The sequence below is a fragment of the Schistocerca piceifrons genome, chromosome 4 (genome assembly GCF_021461385.2).
Source record: "Schistocerca piceifrons isolate TAMUIC-IGC-003096 chromosome 4, iqSchPice1.1, whole genome shotgun sequence".
In the NCBI taxonomy this organism is placed as follows: Eukaryota; Metazoa; Arthropoda; class Insecta; order Orthoptera; family Acrididae; genus Schistocerca; species Schistocerca piceifrons.
The window spans coordinates 75,442,955-75,468,436 of record NC_060141.1 but is presented as its reverse complement, the minus strand read 5'-3'; the positions used below and the strand labels follow the sequence as shown (position 1 = coordinate 75,468,436).

Sequence of the window (25,482 nt, the reverse complement as noted above, 5' to 3'; positions counted from 1 at the left end):
CATCACCACCTACACGGCCACTCCTTATCAATATCAGTTTTATTACATCTAAAACAGATCTTTTACATTGCCAGTTACTCTGAATGTACATCAGATTATTAAAAGTTATAATCATACAACCACTGGGGATGTCAGCTTTTGCCAAAAATTACAATTTATTTATACATCCCACCTATCCATGTTTCCTACAGAAGCCTTATGTCTGTCTCAATGCCTTAATTACTTTCAGTTAATGATATGATGGGCATCACACAAAAATCTACTTTAAGGCCAGAACTACCAAGAAATAACATACAAATTTTAGCTTTTGAGAAAATCTTACACCCCACCCCCGAACGCTGACTTTAGTCTGCAAGTTGTGATGTTCTCCAGGTATAGTTGACAACAGTTTACATATGTCTGCATCACTTGCATGAAGTATTCAATTTTTTGCACAAATATGAAATCGTCAACTTACCTGGACAACAAAAATAGAACTTTTCTCCTTAATTTATGAAATAGTCCTAGATTATATTTTGATGTGTACATCAACATTTGTAGACTGTGTTTTGGAATTAATTAATCTACAAAAATACGAGCTTCTTTCATAATGTACTTTTCAGTTTTTTTTCACATTTAAACTTCAAACTTTATGAATAAACTGTTTCATAATGGGCATTCATCCAATAGTGCCATTTTAACAATTTCATTTAACTATTAGGAAACAATTTATTATTAAAACTGAACTTTTACATTTATTTCAAAATTCATATATACATTTATAGCACTCACAGAATACTTTAAAAAGTACCATACTGACAAAAGTATCAAAAATTACTGCTTTTACACACTGTTATATTTACAAGATTATGAGTTACCGTAAGAATTTGCACAACTTTTTTCACGTATGCTTTACACTATATAACCGCAACGACTTTTCTGAGAGCGCTGACAAATAAAGTATTCCATCCACGTTCAATGGGCAAATATCGATAATAGGTTCTGAAGCCGGAAGACTGAGAAGACGCTGACCTGAAGATACACTCCACACGGCAACAATTTTTGAGCTCTCAATGTGGGCTGCCACCAGTGTATCTCCCTGCACGGAGACAGTGCAGGGTCTTGACAAAAGCCTCTGAGTGGTACTTCCCATAAATGTGTGAACAGGGCAACAAACTGCACTTGTGCCATCTGCCCCAAACTGACACAAAATATGACAAGAATTTGGAACCCTTGCATTAGGCCTAGTAGAGACTAAAATATGATCTGTGTGTTCATCATAGCACAAAGAAGTAAAAGGTCCAGAAAGAGGTAAATGTTGCACTGAAAAATTATCTGCATTTCTTTCGTATGAACAACACGAATTAAGCCTACATGCTAAAAATCCTCCCCGTGACAAGGTTCTATTTGCCTTGGCAGGAAAGGCAGCTAATGACGTAACAGGTGATGTATCTCCAGGTACAGAATGACGTGCAACTGCATTACTCGTTTGCCTCATATCAAACTGGGACACTACACCATTCTGGCTTCCGACAAAAAGTACATTTGGATCATTAACATCCCAGCAACAGCTCCACAGAGAACTGTCTGTTGTATATGTATGTACAACAGAATTACTTGTGATATCCACTAATTTAGCACATTTATCCAGAGAAACGGTAAGAAGCAATTCATTTCTTTCATGATGAAATGCCATGTCCCTGATTGGCTTTGGATGGAGGAAGAGAAATTGTGTTGGATGCAAATCTACAGCATCTATCTTTTTGATACCAAAACCTGAAAACAGATTATTTGTAGAGCTTTGCGAAACAACTAGAAGCTTGTGCCACGGGCTGAATGCTGCAACACGGCAGCCTCCGCTTTTACAAACTTCTATGGTGCGATCGTGTAGGATACGTATATTTCTCTGGGAGCTACTCTGAGATGCTGACATTTCTCTTCCGTGCACTGCATTCTGTGACTGAGATGAAAGCAATTGTTCGCACTTACGCTTTAGTTCCCAAATTTCCTTTAAGTGGAGTTCCTGGTTCAACTTAGATTGGGCTAATTCAAGAACAAGTCTATTTTTCTCTTGCTGTAAGCTTTCTACCTGCAACTTCAATTTTTCTTTTTCTACAGTGTCAAGTGCTTGAACTCTACGAGCATATAAAAATCTTATGTCTTTTGGTGATGCTTTTTTATTGCACTGAGGGCATCTCCTCTGTCCAGCTGAGCAAGAAACTTGAAGCCAGCGTGTAATACACGAATATCCAAACAGATGTCCACACCTTAGGGAAATCAGTCGATGACTTCCTGCATTGGTCCAGAAATCCATGCAGATTGGGCACAAACTTCCATCATCCCCATCATCAGATGCATTCAGGTCGTCTTTTGTATCTGGAAAGAATGTGTGATTATTGCAGTAATTAAAGTATTTTACATCGGTAATAAAACATGTCATACTGTAAGGATTGCTCGATTAATCCCCCAATGAAGATATATAGAATTTATTTGGATAATGATAGACACAAAACAGAAGCTGCAATTCATACAAAATAGGTTACCTACTTTGCACATTTTTCAATTTGAGCATTTATACACACACTCACTGAAAGCAGCAAAATCCACTATAGCTATACAGGCATGAAGCAATTTAGAATTTGGAATGAAATGATAGCTTAAAGCACTGGCAATACAAATAGACTTTAACACTGAGGATTTGGCAACTACAGTGTCATCCAACTGGCTCATTCCGTGTTTTTCAGTTTTTCTGAACAGAACTTAAGTCAGTTTACTGCATTTGAAAGAGCGGTCAGTTTTTCTTTGAAATAGTGCAGATTTACAGCAGTCCCAATTTTTTAATATTAAAATGAAGTGTTTGTTCACAACCAAACAAATTATTTTTCCTAATTAATTTCCTACTAGAGGAAGTGGTTGGTACTAAAAATACAACTGTTAGAAATTTTATTATTTTAACTGATATTGCTTATTTACATTTGCCTTAGTTTTCCAAAATGCTTCAAAAATTTTTCACACTAAGTACTACATCACATTATCTACAGTGATACCTGGTATCTTTTCTTGCCACTTTCCCAGCCACTAACTTGCTTCGTTTTGGGCAAACATTACACCTCCTTTGAAGAAAAAAAAAAAAAAAAAAGTTCAATTGGCTCTGAGCACTATGGGACTTAACATCTGAGGTCATCAGTCCCCTAGGACTTAGAACTACTTAAACCTAACTAACCTAAGGACATCACACACGTCCATGTCCGAGGCAGGATTCGAACCTGCGACCGTAGCGGTCCCGTGGTTCCAGACTGAAGCGCCTAGAACCGCTCGGCCACTCCAGCCGGCACATCTCCTTTAAAACCATTTTGGCACTTCTCTATTTGGAAGCAATTTAGGAAAATTTCTTAAACTGAATTCTGTTGTCCGGTAAACTATTTTGAGTGAATGTTGATTCCAACAGGCCTCCTTCGTTCACCAAAGTCTCTCCCAATTCAGTAAAAAATTGAAGAAGATGCTAGCAGGCTTCGACTTTCATACGAAACATATTAACAGACAATCATCACCTGTATTTTGCTTGCCATTTCTTACACTGTGTACTCTTAAAATTATGTATTTGATCCAAGCTCTGTATCATCAAACGATAAATAAATAATAAATACCCACTAAAACATGGAAAAAACTTTCTTGCCCTAAATTATTTTGCTCTGTGTCTAAAGGGAATCTGCTCACAGTAGCCTTGTTTTTATTCTAATTTGTATTAGGACCAGTCAGGTTTCATCTTATCTATCACTCCTAATTTTGTTCTGACACTGATAGTGGATACCCTCATTTTGTGTTTTGTCATCAAAAGAAACACATTCCTCATGTCTTTCCATTTCACGAACAGAAAGTGGTCTCATCTGCAAAATTAAAGTAGTAGTATTTTTCCCCACTACTTGGCAACTAGATCTTTTCATAATCGTACAGTAAGGTCATCTTGGAAAGGAATACAATGTGTCTGTCACACAACAATTTCTGCCCTTGTACTGCGTGTGACCTCGTGAGATGCAATGCATGGCAACAAGATGAACATGAATGCTGCAAAGCACGTAACACTCTGTGTTGTCTGTATTTGTTTCCCACCAATATGAGTGACAGGTGCTGCCATCTTCGTCTTTTGTGTTATTACACCCATCATAGAGTATCTTCATACAAGGAGATGTAAGAAACATTGGAATACATTTAGAAAGCTGAGAAAGGGCAACCTAGGTCCTCATCTCCAAAGTGCTAGTAAGTTAGGTACAAGTTTATGGTTCAGGATATGAAAACCTTAAATGCAGCCTTTCTGAAAAACTTTTCTCTCAGAATTCTGTTCTTTTTCTTCAGATAAGCACAACTTTTACAACTACGTCGTTAGTAGCTTAATATCCACAGAAGTGCTTATTCCAGGCAAGCAACGTCACTTGTGTCATTGTGAGCCACAACTTGCAAATGACTGCACCTTGCACACTTGATAGCTGCAGGCACGGCTCCTCCAAATCTCTGATGAGGCCTCCAGCAGACACTGAGTGCACATTGGCTTTCTTTCCAGCCTTGGACACTATTTCCCTAAGGGGCTTCATAATGCACCTAATAGAGATCCTGATAACTAGTCCCCCATCCCACCCGTGCTTGTTTGGACCCTGCTGAAGGTGTAGCCACTAATCTACTACGAATTGGCAAGACCAGACGGCCAGCCTCTACATGCACTTCCTGCTTCCTCAAGCAACGTGAACACATTACAACCCACAACTCAGCCTGCGGTCAGAATGGATCCCCTGTGACGGGTACACTGCAAGATGCCCCAACAGCAGAGCCCATGGGCGAAATGAGCAACACCGGTGGTGTCCCACACAACGCACCAGAAGCTCCATCACTGCTACACCCTGAGACAGAAGCCTGTAGATGGCTGACTGTGGCTGTAAGCACCTTCAGCAGCTTGCAAACTGCAGCCAGCGGCTCCTGTGGCTGGACACAGGATGCACGCACTCTTTCCATCCTACTGGCTTAAAAATTAAACTAGAAACAAACAGAAAAAGCTAAATATGTGACTCTGTAGTCTCCTTGTGCTTCAACGAAGACTGACAGCTGACTTCTATTATCAATGGATCCTGACAGTCCCTAACAAACAAACGACTACTCCACTACAGACTGTGAAAATGTACACAATAAAATATGATACAACATAATTAATTTATGAATTAAACTGTGGAAATACACAAAGAATTTAAGAATTAAACTATGAACACAACAGAAAAGCTAAAAAGGTGACAACCCAACATGATGTTCTAAAAAAGTTAGCTGACGAAACTCCCCTACAAAAATTTCGCTTTTCTTTTTCTAGTTTTTTTCTAACCTTTATCACTATAGGGGGAGGTATAAAGGATGTTTACACCATTTTTCTTCCTTTTTAAGTGACACTGACTTTAAGGATGATGTGAAGCTAGGGTAGTATACATCTGTTGCCTCCTAGGCTGTACTTCACTGTGGGCCAGAAAATTTCTAGGCTACGAAACTCACACGTGTCATAGTAACATTGCGAACAAAGAAAAAAAAAAAATCAGAAAACTGTTCACCATGATAAATAGAATTCTCCAAGCATGAGGATTTTTAAAAATTTGAAAATTAAGCTGCTGTCTTGTAAATGTAGAAGTATGACAGATGTTAACATAGAATAGCCCAGGCAAAAGAATTACTTATCCAAGTGAAAATAAGGAAAAGCCACTGAAGTCAAACAGTATCTGAGTAGTAGCTAATCACATTCCTGCTCATAGCAATGACAGTTTTGGGTAGGAAGCAATTCTTGAACCGTTACACTGTGAACATAAGCTTGCATGGGGCAAAAACTTTGCCTCTGAGGAAGGTAGTAAAAAGATTGCAAGCTTTCAAGAAATGGTGAGATAGAAGAACGTTGAAGCTATCTCTCCAACGATGAGGACCCGAGATGATTAGGTGAGGGAAAGAGCCTACTCAAAAGAGTCATGATCAGCTACCTACTCCACCATTCAACCCAGTTCCCTACTCTGAAGGAGTTATGGAGACTCACTCAATTTAAAGTGATGGCACATAAAAGGATTTGAGAGAGATTGTTCCAAATGTCTTCCAGCAGATAGTTAAGAGTGTCCACATGTAAGGGCAATGTCTTAGATCTCTCAGTAACTAACAAATGTGAACTCTTCAAATCAGTTGACATCGGGGAGGTAATCTAAGATCATAAGGCACTGACAACATCAATGACTACAGGTGTCACAAGAAATGTTACAAAAGATAAGAAAATATTTTTGGTTATCAAGAGTGACAGGAGACGAACAGCGGAGTATCCAAGCAGTCAACATAAAATATCCAGCTCTGAGGACGAATATGTGGAATACAAATGGGTAACATTCAAAAACATTCTTTACAATATATCTTAGACAAGGATGTGCTGTGCAAAGCTGTGAAGGATGGAGAAGACTCACTGTGGTTCAATAGCTGTGTTAGAAAGTTGTTGTCAAAGCAAAGCAAGCATTTCAGATTTAAGCAGAGTTAAAGCCTGGTAGACAAACAGAAGGTGAATGAAGCCAAAATAAGCAAAAGCTGAGTGCTGCACGAAGCTTCCAGTGACTTTCATAGAAATATTTTGCCAAACAATTTGATTAAAAATCCTAAGTAAGAACAATAAGTGGATTAAAATAATTTATTCAGCCACTCAGCAATCATACCTTCACTGACAAAGAAGATCACAGAGAGAAGATCAAAATACTGAATTTAGTTTTCCATAGTTGTTTCACCTTGGAAGACCATAATATGATACCTCCTTTCAGTCATTGTACAGCTGCCAAAATGTATTGAAATAAAAAATTGCAGAACAGAAAATCCGCGAACTGCAGATCACCTACAGTGATTAACTATTATAATCACAATTCACTAAAGCGACAAGCAGTACCTAGCGATTGGAGAAAAGTGCAGGTAATTTCCATTTTTAAGAAATGCTGACACACAAATATGTATTATAGGCCTCTATTGCTGACATCGGTATGTTTTAGAGTTAAGGAACATGTTTTACGCTCATGCACTATGACATTCTTTGAGAATGAAAATCTCATCGGAAACTAAAATCTCCTCCATAAAAAATCAGCAGATACCAAAAATGGAGACCAGCTTGCTCTGTTTATTGACAAGACCCAGAGCACCACAGACTAAGGAGTTCCAGTTGACACCATATTCCTTGATTCTGCAATGCATTCAATACAGCTCTGCACTGTCGTTTAGTGAGCAAAATAAGAGCTTACAGAGTGTGTGTGTGTGTGTGTGTGTGTGAGTGTGTGTGTGTGAGAGAGAGAGAGAGAGAGAGAGAGAGAGAGAGAGAGAGAGAGAGAGAGAAAATTCAACCAAATTTGTGATTGTCTCTGTTGGTCTATCATTGACAGGGGACATCGGCTGGTTAAGTAATTGTCAATGAAATTCACCAACAGCTGTGTAACTTATTATTCTATTTTGAAGGCTACCAGTTTCAGCATTTCAATATGCTATTTTCAGTTCCCATATGCATCACTCCAAGTAAACAAAAATGTCATACAGAGCCATAAACCTCTGGGTGTCATGAATTCAATCGTTACACTAGTGCTTCATTCGAAGACTTGATAGCAAGTCTTTGAATAAGGCACTAGTGTAACGACTGAGCTCATGACATCCAGAAATTTACGGCTCTATATGACATTTTCATTTACTTGGAGAGATGCATATGGGTCCTAAAGATGGCATATCAAAATGCTGAAACTTATAGCCTTCAAATAAAATAACATCTTAAGTTACAAGGCTTTTGGTGAATATCATTGATAAATTTGTGACTGGACAAAGGACTTCCTTAACTGAACAAAACTGATGACTTTGAAGGAAATTTCAGGAATTATCCAAGGGGCTCTTCCAGGGCCATTACTATTTACATTAATGATGATCAACTGGGGCTAATGTTGGAGAGACTGTGGGGCTACTCTGGATTGTATTGTTGTGTGTAGAAAGACTGCAATGTCAGAACACTGTAATGAAAAGTAGGAAGACCTACAGAGAATCGACAACTGGTGCAGGTACTAGCTGTTGACCATGAACACAAGAAAACTGCAAAGTATTACAAATAAATAGATGAAGAGAGCCACTTCTGTTCATTTATGCTATAAGTGACGAATCAACGGAAACAGTAACTTACTTTCTTTCTTTCGTTTACGCCATAGTCCTGCAGCGATTGCGGGGTCGGCGTGGTTAGAACGGATTTGGCAAGGTTAGTTTTAGGGGTGGCCAGATGCCCTTCCTGCCGCCACCCCGTACCTCCAGGGATGAAATCAGTGTACCCCAGCTGGCTGCATCTAGTGTCAATCGTGAAATAGTGCGAACGTGTTTCAAATGTCTGCGACGCATGTAACTGAGGCGGAACATGGGGACCAGCCCAGTATTCACATAGCGGGATGAGGGAAACCACCGAAAAACCACATCCAGGCTAGCTGGCACACCGGCCCTTGTCGTTAATCCGCCGGGCGGATTCGATCCAGGGCTGGCGCGCCTACCCAAGTCCAGGAAGCAGCGCGTTAGCGCTCTCAGCTACCCTGGCAGGTCAACAGAAACAGTAACTATCATAAAATAATTGTGAATAATCATCCAGAATGATCAAAAGTGGAATAACCGCATAAAGCACTGAGAAGACACCTACCAGTCAATCTGAGTGGAGGGCCATAGGAAGAATCTGAGTGGAGGACCATAGGAAGAATCTGAGTGGAGGACCATAGGAAGAATGGAAGCAGGACAGTTGCTAACTGATGTGGCCCGATGACTTAATGCGAATCATTCTGTTGCTTCTTGGATGTGGCGACAGTTTATAGAGACCGAAAGCATATCCTGAAGATCAGAGCAGGACGACCAAGTGTGAAACAGAAAGAGAGCACTATTATTTGGCTATAAGGGCACGACGGTATTGCCTTAGTACTGCACTGCAACTGGTCTCTGTCCTCTCAGCATCAACCGAATGTGTTATATCGAGGCTACCTGTGTGCACAAGGCTTCAGTAGAGTGACCTTTATTGTCAGAGACCAGCTGCATGCGTACCTTTGACTTGTCTTCACAGAAGGGAACATGTATAGTGGAGTCGTCAACGTGCCACCTGGACAGCTGAAGAGTGGGCAAGCGTTCATTTTACAGATGAGTCCTAATGTGATTTAGAGAGTTTAGAGAGTTACTCTCAACAGATTTGCATCTAGAGGAAATGTGGACATGATCTCAGGACCCAACCTTTGTGGAAAGAGACCATTACCAAGAAAGATCCCCTACGATGTGGGCAGGGATTATTTTGACCACTAACAATTTATGGAACTGTGGGGTGAATCGTCAAGGTTTAACTGCTGTCAGGTATCGTGATGAGATCTTAGGACATCATGTGTGGTTGTTGGGAGGTGCTGTGGGCCTGGACTTCGTACCGACGGATGACACCGCTTGACCTCACAGAGCACGGGTGGTTGAGGTTTTCTTGGAAACTAAGGATACTGCACACATGGTCTAGCCTACTCCCTCTCCTGATTTGAATCCCGCAGAGCATATCTGCATATCTGGGATGAACTAGGGAGATAGATGGCATCATGTCAGTGTTCACCAACCACTATCCATAACTTGTGAGCAGCTCTGCAGGAAGAATGAATGTTACTGCCTCAACATGAAACTGATGACATCATCCACAGCAAGCACTGACATCATCAGGCCTTTATTGCTGCCAGAGGTGGTCACATCCCACACGGAGCACATTAACCAGCTGTCGTGTGGGCAAACCTGTTAAGTTGGAAAAAACAAAACTTTTTGTTTAGCATTATGCATGTTGCAGTTGTTTATGTTCTGTATTCTTTACATTGTTTCTACTTTACTATCACCAGTTTATACCATTTTGTGGCAAAATCAACAACACAAAATTTCCTTTTGTTGCTTTAATTTTGGACATCTGTGTAGTAGGAAGAGCAGATACCGGACAGGTTCACTGGAAGATTCTTAAGGCAATTTAATTCATCCACAAAGATGATTACAAAACACCTGTTCAATTGATTGTTTATCAGTCAGACTCTTACGAAGTGTGATTAATAGGAGAGAGGGAGAGAAATCCCACAAAGCCTAGTGCATTTACTCAAAGAGAGTATGTCGCAGGCACTACAAGAGAAGGGGTGTGCATCACAGATATTTACCGATGAAATTTCCAAAGAAAATTAAGGCCATGTAGTACTTCTTTCCACACATATGAGAAGATTACAGAAATTAAGCCTTGTGGAGCTTTACTGAATCATTTTTCCTACATACCATTCACAAATGGAAGACAGCATTCCAATGTTCGCATTCAGAGACAGCATTTTGAAAGAAAGACTGATACAAGCGGGAGTGCCACAGGGGTCCATCCTTGGCCCCCCTGCAGACAGAATCTTAGGGGCCTGGGCCGAAGTAGTGTTTGAAATTTAATGTCACAATGAACTATGCTGTTGTAATTACAGCGCACAATGCCATTGGATTTTGAACCTGTGCAGATCATGGGAGGCCCCATCCCATGGTATCACACACTGAAATACCTCAGGATAACCCTTTAAAGGCACCTGATCTGGGGATCATACATCTGTGAAGATTGGGGTAAAGCATGTGGTCATCTGAAAGCATCTCCACCCTTGCTAGATACTGAGTCTACATTTCCTCCACACTGGTCCAAGCAGAACTAGAATATGTGACTATAGTGTGGAGAAACATAGCTGACCACTATATTCATCAACTTCATGGGTTCCAGAGTAGAGCATTAAGACTTTTCCACACATCTCCACAGGTTTCCCAACCCAGGAGCTCCACCAGGAAACCAGTACTCCTATGATATGGGACCGATTCCACAAAATATTGCAGCAGTCTGAAAGAAGGCTTATTGCAAACCTGAGCCACCAGTGACACAGGAGGGGGACAGCTAGATGGCCTGACTTGCTATGACAGTGAACACAGATAAACAAAAGATGTAAAACATGTTCAAATTAGAGACAGGATGTACACGAAAGTTAGACACAAGCAACACCTTTAGGAAAAGCAGGAACATCTAATAACTTAAACTGCACAATACTAGACAGATAAGACTGTCATGAGAAAAAAGGGTGAGAAAGTCGCACAATGGAAAAGAATACTAGAATATCAGCCTTAGTGCCCAGATGAAGTATCCCCTGCGTGTGTGAGTTGTGTGGGAGTTCTACTTTTGATGGAGAACCTTGACCAAAAGCTTAAATATTTCATTATGCCTGTTTGCGGCTCAACACCTTAGGTGGAGAGCAGCAATCTATCCTTACCGTATTACTATTACTCCAGCCTGGACTTTCCATTATGTGTATGCATATTTCACAATGTTTATGTATGGCATGTACAAGTTTAGAAACTGCTGATAATGAACGTAATGGTAGAACTGGATTCCATATACTTTTCAATAAGTTTTATCAGTAGTTGAAGGAAGTTTTAAAAAAAAGTTTATTTTCACTGATATACTCACAGAATCAGCCACCCCAGATACAACTAAGGGTATTCTTTTTATGATGCCATTCTATTCCCCAGATAGTTATACCTGGAGTATTATTTCCATTCACTTACAGTGGCAACACAAATCAAAACTGAGTATTTTTTCACAGAAAATACAACAGTTAGTCTATCAAGTCATCATCTACAGAAATGTCAATTGTAAACGTGAGTGAGAAGCATTCACAACGTTAGAATTATGCTCTTAAGAAAACTCAGACTATGGAGCATGATGGTGAGTTTCATGAACTTAGTGGAAACCAAGACAGCCGATTTAATCACATGCAGCAAAAAGATTAACGAGGAACATTTTAACATGCTTGAAATTAACATATGTTTAACACAATACTCTATATGGGAATCAGTTAAATAAAGAATCATATCTATGCTTTTTGACTATTAAATGATATACAGGATGGGCTATAAGTCAGTTGTCACTAGCAGTCCTTAGACTGTCTTGCCCAGCATAGTGGTAATCAACAGTGATATCTACTGGTGAATCATACCCATCAGTCAGTTGACACAAGCAGTTTGAGGTTTGTAGTTATCTGAGAAACAGTGAATAGGAAGTTAACTACAGAACAGCAAGTATTTGATTTGCAAATATGGTGAAACATGACCATATTTTAAGTGGTGTTTGTGGAGTTTTTCCCAAATATCCAGCCACTATCTCGACAAGGTATTCACAAATTAAATTTAAGATCTGTAGAGACTGGATCAGTAGCGGAGCTACCTTGTTCAGATAGGCCAAAATCAGTTACTACAGAAGAGAATCTCAATGTTATCGAACAATGTTTCATGCAGTCAGTGACTAAATCTCAAAGAAAAGGATCCAAAGAGTATCAAACAGCAGAACAAGCCTACAAAAGGTTCAGGAAAAGCTGCAATAAAGACTGTACAGGCCTACTTCAAGGACAAAGATTGCATATGGAATTCAGCGTGGTACACATAATGTGACATGAAACCGATCCCAAGTTTTACAAAAGCAGCCTTTGGCGAGACAAAGGGACTGTTAAGGTGAATGGCAGAGGAAAAGGACAACTGTGTCTACTAGGATTCTACAAATTCCCACATGTGGCAATGGAGAGCAACTCTCCTGGTATGAGTGTATGGGCAGCGATTTTTGGCTGAAGGCTAATTAGGCCCCTTTTTTAATGCCACTGCCAATTCTGTAAATTAACTTTATCATGAAAAGGACAATCTGATACTCATTGTAAATACGACATTCAGTTGCAGACAGGTACAACGAAAAAGACTATTACATGCGCCCCCCCCCCCCCCGTGGCACACACACAGGTGTGTGTGTGTGTGTGTGTGTGTGTGTGTGTGTGTGTGTGTGTGTGTGGGCGCGCGCGCGCGCATGCGTGTAGGGGGAGGGAGAGCCATGCGCTGAGGGAAAAAAAGAAGAAGAAGCTAGTGCTTGAAAGCTAACGTAAGTGCAGTTTTCTGTTGCCTGTTTCTATGCTCCGCGCATTGATCCACTATAGATAAGTGGTTTTCTTTTCCTTATTTTACGTAAGATCTGTACATTGTTACCTAACATAATTCTACAAGTGTTGAATATATCTGTAGTTCATAGTGTTAACTGGGATATACACTTTTCATTATAGGTGTTTTAAAATGTCATTACTTTTGTATAAGAAAGAAGGTAACAATATTTTGTAGTTTTAGTTAGTAAGTCAACTAGCAACATCCATATTTGCACCGAAAGAGCCTCAAATTTATCCCCTGCTAAAATTTTTTGTATCTTTGTGTTACCTTGCTACTGTGTTTTCCAAATTCGCCTTTATATTTTGCAAAGACAGTTTAAAATAGGCATAGCAATTTTGGAAAAGAAACATACTTTTAGTTAGATAGAACATGGCAACATTTTTCTTCATCTTCCAATCTTTAGAGTAGTAGTTTCTAATGTTCCCACAGGGATGGGGCTTTTATAGCATAAAATATCATTCCACCTTCTCCTTCACAGGTTGTTTTCAGTAAACAGCCCAAAAGTATCTGCACAACTTTGTCTTATCAGAATGAAGCATTAATGCCTGGGAAAAAACTTAGCATTTTTTCATTACTCTTACCATTTGGGATAGGTTTTTGTGAATCCTCCTGACAGCATTTTCACCTGTTTTCTTAAGAATGTGATTACCAATTTTGGACAAAATCAGAGTGACAGTGTACAGTTGCGTATAAACTCTACGACTGATAATGACTTATTTTATAAGAAACAGATTTCAGTTGTCACATGTACCATCTCTTCCACCTTTTCTTTCAGAAATGACTATTCCACCATCAGCTGCCTCAGATATTTTTCTTGAGCAGATTGTTTTCTGTCTCTCAGGACAGCTTCATTCTCACCAATGTATATTGAGATATGTTGCTCCTTGCCAAAATCACATCTCCAGGTGGTGATATTGTGGTTTCCCCTGCAGTACATATAATCAGGCGCAGCTCATAGCTAAAGGCCCTGAGGTGGAGCTGCCCTAAAATATATATTAAAATAATTATTCAATAAATGATTACATAACTTAAATAATCCGACATTTTGAATATTTCCCATGGGAATACTGAAGGTCAATCTTTTTGGCACTTTATATCGACTGATATTTCTCAAACACATAGTAGCTAGTCTTATGGCTGTGCCCTGCAATGCCTATTACCTCTATGTAATACAGCCTTACAGGTGTTGCTTCTACAGAATATAACTTATGTACCCCTTAAATGCCCAACTAGCAGAGCCTTATGGTAACCTACAGATTTCCACACAATTTTCACATTCTGCTGCTTACATAAATGAAGGAAGTGGCTGAAGCTTCTATGGAATCAGGCTCCAAATATCACTTTTATGCTTTGGTGCATCATTAATTGACATTTAGTATTAATGTTTTGATGATGTTTTAGATAGTTTTTTGATCATATCATTGGAAATTCAATCCACTGAAAGAATAACTTTGTGAGTTTCTTCACAGAGAACATTAGAATACGATTACAAAGTTTCACTACCTAGCGGCAGTTTCACAAATGAACAGCACAAAAACACGTGAAAAATGTCGTGTTACCATTATTACCAAGTATCTTTTTGTATGTGTCGTGCCCATGTTCTAGTAAGTTTTTATTTTCTTACTAATAGTTGCAGCATACCGCAAGTCTGTTAACAGCACAACATGAATGCAGTGTGCAAATTATTAGGCAAAAATATGGAGAATGGGCTTGAAAAATAACTACTGAATCCTCCAAATTTAAATGAAATGGACTTGGGCCATTTTGTAGGGCAGATGGACTGATTTCATCTATAAACAAATGAATTAAGGTAAGCAAAATTTGCATTAATAAATGAGAAGGAATTAATTTGTTGTAACTACTTGTTTGGTCTACTAAAGGAAGTACTTAATAATTGGTAGTGACATGTTCATATAATTCGTAGTGACACATTCATACACCAGCACATTTTCCGACACACTGGCACAACAAACTGTATTAAAAATTACTTGTTTCGGAGAGGTCTTTAAGGTTGTTTATCATTTCAACTACAAAATTTTCATAATAAACAAATATAAATATGAAAAGCAACAAATGTGGTATGCTAGCTTCAAAAACAAATCAACATGAAAGCAGCTCAGTTCGATTCTATTAGCCAGTTGTGCCACAAGACCCGGAACTTCACAAAATCACTGCTTCGTCCTGCACACTCAAACATCATGGTTGAACACACACAAAACATTCAGAGTCTCAAGTTTAGATTTAAAAACAAAAACTTAAGCATGCAACGAAGCAATCCAGAATGCATCTTTTAGTACAACTGGTTGGGATAAAGTGCCAGAAAATGTGATGACTGCAGATAAATAGGCTACCTATAGATCTTATCATGTTTTTTGCTTTTGGTGTTATTTAGCAGATGATTATGAAACAGAAAAATGTTACTGTATGTAAACTTTTACCTGGCGTGAGATATTTGTGAAGAAAAATTCGACACTACTGGCTAGCATGTTATGAACTCAGGCAGAAGGAGACTAAAAATTTTCTGTCAACTAACTAAATTGGTAAATTAAATTTACAAAATGTCCACCTTGCAGGTACTGGCAATACAAATGACAGCTACACAATTTTATTGTTTAGAAAGGCATTACAATTATGATTATGTAAAATTAGGTCTAAAGAAGAAAATACTTCATTAATCATAAAAATGAAACAGTCATCTCAAGAAAGAAGTACCAGCTATGTGTAATAACAGATACTTACTTTTATGTTCATATGCTTGATTTTCATTTGACTGACAATCAGCTTTAAGAGAGCCTGTATCACTTGATTGGGGTCCTTCATGGGAAACAACCTGCAAGAGAGATATGACACATTCAATGTGGTTCCTCAAGGGAAGCAGTTTTTATAGATACCACTGGACATTTATTTTACATGGGCATGTCTACGTAATTTAAACATTCTCCTGAATCATAAGATCTGTACAATGACATCTGATAAATCAAATGATCCAAAATTTTGCACACTGCTTTTACACTACGTGCAATTTTGAATAACATGAGCATCATTTCTATAATATGGCAATTCTTCTTCCACATACCAATTGTTGTTGTTGTTGATAAGCAACTGCTCTGTGGCACTATTTCTTTTCTTTACTGACAATATTTTTGACATGTTTCATGTCGTTTACCACTTCTCTTTTGTTGTATCTTCACCTTAGTTGATAAGCACTAGCATTCTTAATGGGTACATTTTTAGTACATGGAGCTTAGCACTCCACACAAAAAAAAACAAACTGTATAGAGACGTTACACTTATACAATTTTGGAAACATTCCACGTAGGCACCTGCTGTACTTCAACTACTGGCAGAAATATTCCACTTCCTATGTTCACGTTTCTTCGAGGGTATTCATTTAAGTAAATTTACAAGACAAAATGATTTTACCTCAGTTCCTGAAGCAACAGATTCATGCACGACAGCTACCTCGGAATCCTCTTCTTCCGTTTCCATATCTCCATCTGTTAATCAGAATAAGACAACATTTATGAATAATCAACAAGTAGAAAACTGTACACAAAACTGAGCAATAGCAAAACATACCATACACAGTCGCGTCGGAATCGTTACCGTCTTCCATCGCTTTATCTCATGACATTGACAAGTACATCAATACAAAACATACTAATACACAGCTCATAATTCACGTCAACGACGCTCTGTCATATACAAATTTACGGCGTCAAATTCAATACTTCGCGCGATATGGTTTCAAACTCTTAGTACTGTGTATCTGAGATATTATACATAATATTTACATATCTCTGCGTTCCGACCCGACAGTTAGTAAAATTCGTCTGTAAAATCCACTTGACTTGCCTTTTAAATGGCACTAGCACAAACGAATGTCATTAGGGTGTTGCGTTTGCATTCTAAAATCAGTGCATAACAGTCGATGTTTACTAGAGACATAGGTTCTTCTCAAGTTACTTTTTGACAGCCGACTTCACACACGCAACAAACATGTCGCCTGCCAGTTTGCTCTAGCGCAACAGACGTAACTTTTGCTCTGCCACTAAAAGCTCAACTTAGTTGTACTTATGTTCTTTCCACTTGCTCCCGGGTGGCTGTATTTCGAAACACTCACATTCTGTCGCTGTTATCGTGGAGTGCTCCAATCGATTCCGGTGTGTTTTCATTTAACTGCTTTCCCAGCTTTTGGAACTACAAGAGCAACAGCCTACATTTAGTTTTCTGTAGCTGTGTATGTGTGTGTGTGTGTGTGCCTATTCCCCAATCTTTAAAAAAAAGCGAGTCGTATGAGCTTCAAGATTTGTGAGATCAGGTGCAGTATAAATTGTGGATTATGTGTGGGAAATAGCTGAGCAGTGTGATGTGTCAGCTGTTAAACTGAAAACTACTTACCAGAAATGCCTACATTAACGAATACGGTAAGCTTCTTGGAAGAGTGACGTGTCTCCAGATGATATGTACATGCCAGCTGTTGGTTAGTTAGCAACAGTCATGGAGGTATTCTTACCTCCATGGCAACAGTAGACGGCATTTTCGCCTCTGAGTATTATTTCTTTTGTGATTGTCTTTGTGGCCCCTGATTTATCCCTGCGCGAAATATATTTTTGGGTATAACATTTGCGCTTCGTTTTCTTTGCATTTAACTCTTGCCACAGCTATAATGCCATAACCTGAATTCTAGCATCAATACTACAGTTAAACACATATTAGACTGTGTTAATACCCATCCATATGTTTTCAGTTGACTCCATGTTGAAAGCTGCGCGACTACGTAAAATTTGTGCCGTCCTGTGGGAACGGTAGCTGTGGCGCCACATTTAGTTGTACGTGTGAACCCGGTTTTAGAGATACGCCCTGAACTATTACAATCGTATCTACAGAACAGTATGCAAGTTTTCTGTGTTGACCAAGAAATAATCCAGCATACCACAAGTTACAGTTTATGATAGGTGTTACACAGAGATCTGTACTGATCTTTTTATTGTTCCTAAAATCCAGCCTTTGGTACATGCAGACGAAACAACTTCAATGATATCATAAACTATAAAACTGCCTTGTGTTGCAAAGACAATTGCTCAAGCATCCTACTGGTTTAAAGCAAATGTATTCTTGCTGCATGAAAATATATCGGATGGTTTTAAGTATAAAAGACTGTCAGATGATCCAAGTTATTCTATTAAATTGTCTTGACGTCAAAACGTGTACAATATACGAGGGTGGTTTGAAAAGTTCTTGGAATCACCATGAGAGGTCAGCGCTGGCGCAACTAGTTGTTCACGTGATATTCATTGGACTGTTACCTGTAAACACGTGACACGTCAGTGCTCTTGGAAGAGAACTGGGACGGTGACGTGGCTCTGTTGTTGTTCCCGCGTAGTGATTAGTGAAGATGGTAAAAATCGAGATTCGAACAATGATGAAGTACTTCATAAAGAAAGGTATGCAAGCAAAGGACATTCATGTCTAGTTCCAGAATACACTGGGGGACTCTGCTCCTTCATATTCAACTGTTACCTAATGGACAAATGAATTTAAATTTGGTCGGGAGAGCATAGATCATGATCCACGCAGTGGTCGGCCAAGATGTGTCACTACTCCAGAAATCATTGCAAAAGTGCAAAAAATGGTCATGGAGGATCGCCGATTGAAAGTGCGTGAAATTTCTCACACTTGCCAGATGTCATCTGAACGGGTTTATCACATTTTAACTGAAGAATTAGAAATGAAAAAATTATCTGCAAGATGGGTGCCCCGACTCTTGACACTGGATCAAAAACATGTACCATCGCCATGGCAAAAATACATAAACTAAGGTATGAGTTGTTGCCACACCCGTCTTAATCGCCTGATATGGCCCTGTCAGACTTCCATCTCTTCCCAAAACTGAAAATTTTTCTTGGTGCACGAAGATTCACTTCAAACGAAGAATTGATAGCCGGAGTTGACAACTATTTTGCAGGCCTGGAGGAAACTCGTTTTCGATATGGGATCGAGGCACTGTAACATTGTTTGATCAAGTGCATTAATCTACAAGGAGACTACGTTGATAAATAAAAAAGTTTCAGTGATGTAAGTACTTTTTTTCTATTCCATTCTGAGAACTTTTCAAACCACCCTCGTATTAATGGTAAATTATGAAGAGTAATTTATTTGTTAAGTCGACTTATTCACTGTGTACCAAAAATGTTAGAAAGTCCTATTTTTAACTTTTTCCAAGTTTAATATCATATGGTATAATTTTATGAGAAAACTATAGTTGTGTGAATGATGCCTTAATGCTGCAGAATAAAGCTGTTAGGGGAATTACTGATTCTCCATATAAGGCACACTGTAAATCTTTGTGGTTAGCTGCCCACTCGTTCTACTACATAAACGAATTTATCAACTGTAATATACTCCTGTAACACTGAGGTCAAATCACACTGGCCGTCATGGCACTGTCATGTCATGGCATTATAATGTCAAGGTGCATTGACATTGCCCGTCACGTCACGTTTATTTATTCATTTTCGTGTTTCATGGATCCTTGATACGAGCGTATCGCTAGGATGTAGAACATATCAGATTATTACAGTAATAACCATATCTAAATGGCGATGAGGCTTGCAAACTAAATCATAAACAGATACATGAGTTTCAAGTGTTTAAACAGCAGTACAGATTATAGTAGTAATAATGATTACACAAACATATTATAAGCCTTATATTCTAATTCATATAAATCGCATTCTGTCATCAATTGATATGCCAGAGGTACATAATCAGTTCCTATAGGCTTAAAATGAAACACATTGTATTAACTGTCACACATTGACAAAAAATTCGTGTAAAGAATAGAAAGAGCTGTTCAAAAGAAAAAGTTTCAGCTGTTTTTTGAATTTAGTCCTATCCCCTGTGGCTTGTTTAACATGAAACGGAAATTGATTGTACAGAGGGGTTAAAAAAAAAAGTATTCACTGTTTAAAAATCCATAACTTGCAAACTAATTGACGGAGTTGTCTCATTTTTGGTGAAAGTGTAGCTTAAAGCCCAACCTAAAGATATCACTGTAGGTGTTCGAAATGGTCACCATTAACACCACACACAAATGATGTCACCAAACTGCGGCATGAACTACTGACTGCAACGTGTTCAGTTGGATATTTGCACATGAATGTACGATGGATTATCGAAGTTCATCCAATGTGTGTGGCTTTTGTCGATAAACGACGTCCTTTAGTGTTCCCCACAGGTAAAAGTCCAGAGGAGTTAGGTCTGGGGAACGTGGTGGATACTCCATAGCACCTCTACGGCCTATCCATCTTTCTGGTAGATTTTCGTCAAGATGCGCACTAACACGATTTTGGTAGTAGGCTGGGGCACCATCTTGTTGAAAGTAAACTTTCCGGTCTCCATAGAAGTCTTGGATGGCAGGTAAAATGGATGTCTGAAGCTTCTGAAGGTTCACCTCACTGATAACTGTGCCGTCAAAGAAGAATGGCCCAATCAAGTCCCAGTGAGACAACCCACACCACACATTTACTCCTGGCAAATATACGGCTTTGTCTATATGGACGTTCGGATTTTCGGCGGCCCAGTAGATGCGATTGTGGCGATTTACTGTACCATTGAGTTTGAACTGTGCCTCATCAGACCACACAATCATCTCTGCAAACTCTTCATCGTTGCATACCATGTTAGTAAACCACTCACAGTGCTTCATTCTATGATCTGGCTCGTCCTCGTTCATAGCGTGTAGCAATCGTGGGATGTAGCACTTCCACTTTGCTGTCTTCAAAATTCGCTGAACACTTGAGTGACTCACTCCAGTTTCATGGGCACACTGTCTCACAGACATCTGTGGTGAGTGAGTGAATTGTTGTAACACACGATGAGAGTTAGCTGGACTTGTTACTGTTACAGGTCGTCCAGATCGTTGGTTGTGTACATCTTTAACACAGCCTTTGGCTTCAAATTTGTCACGAATGCAACGAATCGTTAAACGTGTCGGTGGCTCTGTTTGATACTCATTTCGCCATTGCCGTTGAACCTCATTAATGTTTTCATACTTGAAATACCACTTCAAAACTGACTTCCTTTCATAGAATGTAAGCTTTGCGCCAGCCATATTTACTCGAGTTACTAGCTGCAACTAAGAACAAAACATGGACTATCTGGCGACTGTCATCTGACAAAACAAAATAACTCAATACAATGCTTGCGTGGCGACTGCCGGAACTACAAACTATTACACTACCAAAGATGTGACAACTCCGTCAGTTAGTTTGCCAGTTATGGACTTTTAAAAAGTGGATTTTGGTCCCCTCTGTATACCTTTATGCTTGAATAACGTACTCCTTTCTGTACAATGCGGAGATTTTTTTATATCTTTGCGAATATTATGTTTACTTCTTGTATCATGATCACAATATTCACTGTTTGTTTTGTAATGGTATGATTATTGCTCACAAAGTACATTAGTGAAAAAATTAACTGAGATCACAGGTGAGGATCCCAAACTGTTTGAATAAGTTTCTGCAAGAGCATCTGTGGTGCACTCCAGCCATAATTCTGATGACTCTTTTCTGTACAATACGGTTTTTATGTGACAAAATATGATGCTATATGTCATAAGTGAATGGCAATATCTTAGGTATGCAGCTTTAATTGTTTCCAAGTCACAAAGAGATGAAATTGAGCGAATGGCAAATACTGCTGAATTCAGTCTTTTACATAAGTCATTGATGTGAACTGAACAGTTTAGATTGTTGTTTATGTGTAATCCCAGGAATTTGGATAACTCAACTCTCAATATTTCTTTGTGAACACATTTTATTTCAATATTTTCCTACTTTCATTTTCTGTTAGAAACTGAATGAATTGAGTCTTGTTAACATTGAGTGACAGACCATTTGAGGTGAACCAGTCTCTGTATTCTTTGAATACAGTAGTTCAGTGTTCTCTAGATTGCAGCTGAGTGTTTTGTTAATTATTATCATTATGTTATCAGCTTTTTGTCGTATGGCATGGCAGATAATTTATAATGATGAGGAAAAGTAAGGCACCAAGCACAGAGCGCTGTGGTACTCCACATTTTACTATGCCCCAGTCAGAGCAGGTAGGTGCCATTGCAGAATTGTTCAATACTACCTTTTGCCTTCTGTCATCTAGATATGACTTAAGCCACAAAGTGCAGTAACACAACTTTGTATCTTATATATGTGAAAGCTAGAGTGCACATTTGTATGAAATTATATTTATTGGTCCCAAATGATTTGCATCTTTCAGGGATAGCTTGTAAATTAGAATAGGAACACAGAAATGCAAAACAACACAAAAAAGAGTGTGCGTACGAAAAATCTCATTACATGGGACAGAAGGGGAATTTCACACAGGAGCTGGAGGAAAAGAAATCTGCATTCTATATTTTAGAAAGTCGAAGCATCAGCTTTTCCATTTGTTACATCAAATTACACCAAAAATTATGAAACGGAACACTGTTACAAGCTGCCATCACATTCTGTGGAAAATTGGCTTAAGTTTAAATTTAGCTGCTAGTCCAGTGCAATTTTTTGTGCAATAGCCATATATCCCTAAAAACCTTTCCCTTCAAGGTTTGTAGGTTTTCTTTACGTCTTGTGTTTGGCATTTTGTAGATCAAACGCCTCATTTGTATTGGGGTTAGATAAATGTTGTCACTGACACTTGCAAAACTGTTTCACACACATTCCAGAATGCTACTAAACAATAAATAAGCCTGCCACAAACACATGTTTAGACAAACAATCTGTAGTATCTGAAGATTTTAGTACATTTCCACATAAGACTCTACAGATGCTTGACAACATTATAAATTCCTCCTGTCAATCAGTCTAATTCTACCTGCATACTTTTTTCACTTCACAAGTTGCAGTTATATTGCAATCCATTTCATTCTAAAATATTAAATACAGTTGTTGTTGTTGTGGTCTTCAGTCCTGAGACTGGTTTGACGCAGCTCTCCATGCTACTCTATCCTGTGCAAGCTTCTTCATCTCCCAGTCTCTACTGGAGCCTACAACCTTCTGAATCTGCTTAGTGTATTCATCTCTTGGTCTCCCTCTACGATTTTTACCTCCACGCTGCCCTCCAGTACTAAATTGGTGATCCCTTGATGCCTCAGAATATGCCCTACCAACCGATCCCTTCCTCTAGTCAAGTTGTGCCACAAATTTCTCTTATCCCCTATTCTATTCAGTACCTCCTCATTAGTTATGTGATCTGCCCATCTAACCTTCAGCATTCTTCTGTAGCACCACACTTCGAAAGCTTCTATTCTCTATACTCGATGATAACAAATTTCTCTTCTTCAGAAACGTTTTCCTTACCATTGCCAGTCTACATTTTATATCCTCTCTACTTCGACGATCATCAGTTATTTTGCTCCCCAAATAGCAAAACTCCTTTACTACTTTAAGTGTCTCATTTCCTAATCTAATTCCCTAACCATCACCTGACTTAATTCGACTACATTCCATTATCCTAGTTTTGCTTTTGTTGACGTTCATCTTATACCCTCCTTTCAAGACACTGTCCATTCCGTTCAGCTGCTCTTCCATGTCCTTTGCTGTCTCTGACAGAATTACAATGTCATCGGCGAACCTCAAAGTTTTTCTTTCTTCTCCCTGGATTTTAATCATCATCTTGGACAGTTTCCAGCCACTGGCTGGGTCTGTCGGGAACACAAGCCTCTCCATCGTGTTCTGTCTTTCCACCATTCCCCTTCTTCCACCTTCGTCCAGTTCTCTCCTCTTCTCATCACACATTCCTTCACTCCCTTCACCCATCTATCTCTTGGTCTTCCTCTGGGCCTCTTCCCCTCCAGTTGCAGATCAAACATCCTCTTTGGAATTCTTCCCTCATCCATTCTCTTCACGTGTCCATACCACTGCAGTCTTGATTTTTCTATCCTATCCTGTACTGGTTCCTCCTTTAGTCTTTCCTTCACATACACATTTCGCAATCTGTCTCGTCTTGTTACACCCAACCTGCTCCTCTGGAACTTCATTTCACTAGCCTGTATTCTACTTTTGTCGCTTTTGTGCATTACCCATGTCTCACTTCCGTATGTCAATATGGGGACAAAGTAGGTTCAGTATATAATTCCCTTGGATTTCTGTGGCACCTCCTTGCTCCAAATAAGCCCCCTAATGCATTTGTAGAACTGCCCTGCTTTTCTGCACCTTTCATTTATTTCCATTGCGTTTCCCCCCTTACTTTCAATCATGCTTCCCAGGTACTTGAAGTTCTCTACCACTTGTAGTTTTTCCCCTCCACAAGTTATATCCACATTTGGCCTATTCTTCTTCCTTGTTGTGACAATTATTTCACTTTTCTTTGCAGAGAAATGCATTCCATATTGTGCTGCCGTTGCCTCCCATGCATCTAACTGCTCTTGCACCTCCTTCACGCAATTTCCCCATAACATCAGGTCATCGGCAAAAAGCACTGCTTTCATTTTATGATCTTCAATTGCATCTGATACTTGCTGTAGGATTTCATCCATAACAATAATAAACAATAAAGGCGAAAGTGCACTTCCTTGTCGCAGCCCATTTTCCAGCTTGAACCATGCAGTACGTTCCCTCCCCACTTTCACACAACTCTCACTTCCCTCATACATTTTTCTGACTTTTCGTGTTATCTCTTCATCTATCCCTTTTGCGTTCAGCACATCCCAGAGCTTGTCCCTACAGATACTGTCATACGCCTTCTCAATATCCAAAAAGGCCATGATTAAGTCCTTCCCGTACTCATAGTGCCTTTCCTGCAGTTGCCTTACCGCAAATATGAGGTCCGTTGTTGATCTTCCCGGTCTGAAACCGTACTGCTCCTCTTGCAGTCTACTTTCAATACTGCTTCTTATTCTCTTCTCAAGCATCTTTTCATAGACTTTTCCACAGTGGCATGGCAGGGTGATTCCTCTGTAGTTCTCACATCTCCTTTTATTCCCTTTCTTGAAGATCGGGACTATAATTCCTTTCTTCCAGTCCTCAGGAATTCTGTTCTCCTTCCACACCACCCTCAGCACTCTGTATAGCCACTGGGTTCCTACTTCTCCTGCTGCTCGTATCATATCCACTGTTACTTCGTCCCAACCTGTTGCCTTGCCCCCTTTCATCCTCTTTATGGCTTCTTCCACTTCATTCCATGTTAGATCATCAATTTCCCCACTATTATAATCGTCTGCTGCCTTAGGCTCTCCATCGCTGTTAGTTACCCGCTTGGCGGCATTCAACAGATCTTCAAAGTACTCCTTCCAAATCTTTTTGAGCTCATGCATTTCCTCCACAACTCTTCCATTATTATCCATGATCCTCAGGCACTCGCTTCTGTCGTTCCTCTTATTTCTTACCATGGTGTAAAGTACTTTTTTGTTCCCTTCACCGTCCTCTTCTAACATTCTTGTCCATTTTTCCATCCACTTCTTCTTCTCCGCCCTTA

At 39.3% G+C, this 25,482-nt stretch overlaps 1 protein-coding gene across 1 annotated transcript; it reads right to left on the bottom strand.

The window, feature by feature from the left end:
- Positions 1-753: 753 nt before the first annotated feature.
- LOC124795111 (E3 ubiquitin-protein ligase RFWD3-like) lies at positions 754-17,000 on the bottom strand. Its single transcript, XM_047258964.1, has 4 exons — positions 16,591-17,000; positions 16,435-16,508; positions 15,751-15,841; positions 754-2,355 (listed from the first exon to the last, which is right to left on the bottom strand). Exons 1-4 carry the CDS (start codon positions 16,625-16,627, stop codon positions 881-883), a joined length of 1,677 nt encoding a protein of 558 aa, XP_047114920.1. The 5' UTR covers positions 16,628-17,000; the 3' UTR covers positions 754-880.
- Between the last annotated feature and the right edge of the window lie 8,482 nt (positions 17,001-25,482).

Excerpts from the sequence above, each read along its gene's own strand:
- LOC124795111 (XM_047258964.1), bottom strand. The coding sequence starts at position 16,627 with ATGGAAGACGGTAACGATTCCGACGCGACTGTGTATG. Across the intron at positions 16,509-16,590 it reads TTCCGACGCGACTGTGTATG|ATGGAGATATGGAAACGGAA; the intron begins GTATGTTTTGCT and ends TCTGATTAACAG. Across the intron at positions 15,842-16,434 it reads CTGTTGCTTCAGGAACTGAG|GTTGTTTCCCATGAAGGACC; the intron begins GTAAAATCATTT and ends TCTCTCTTGCAG.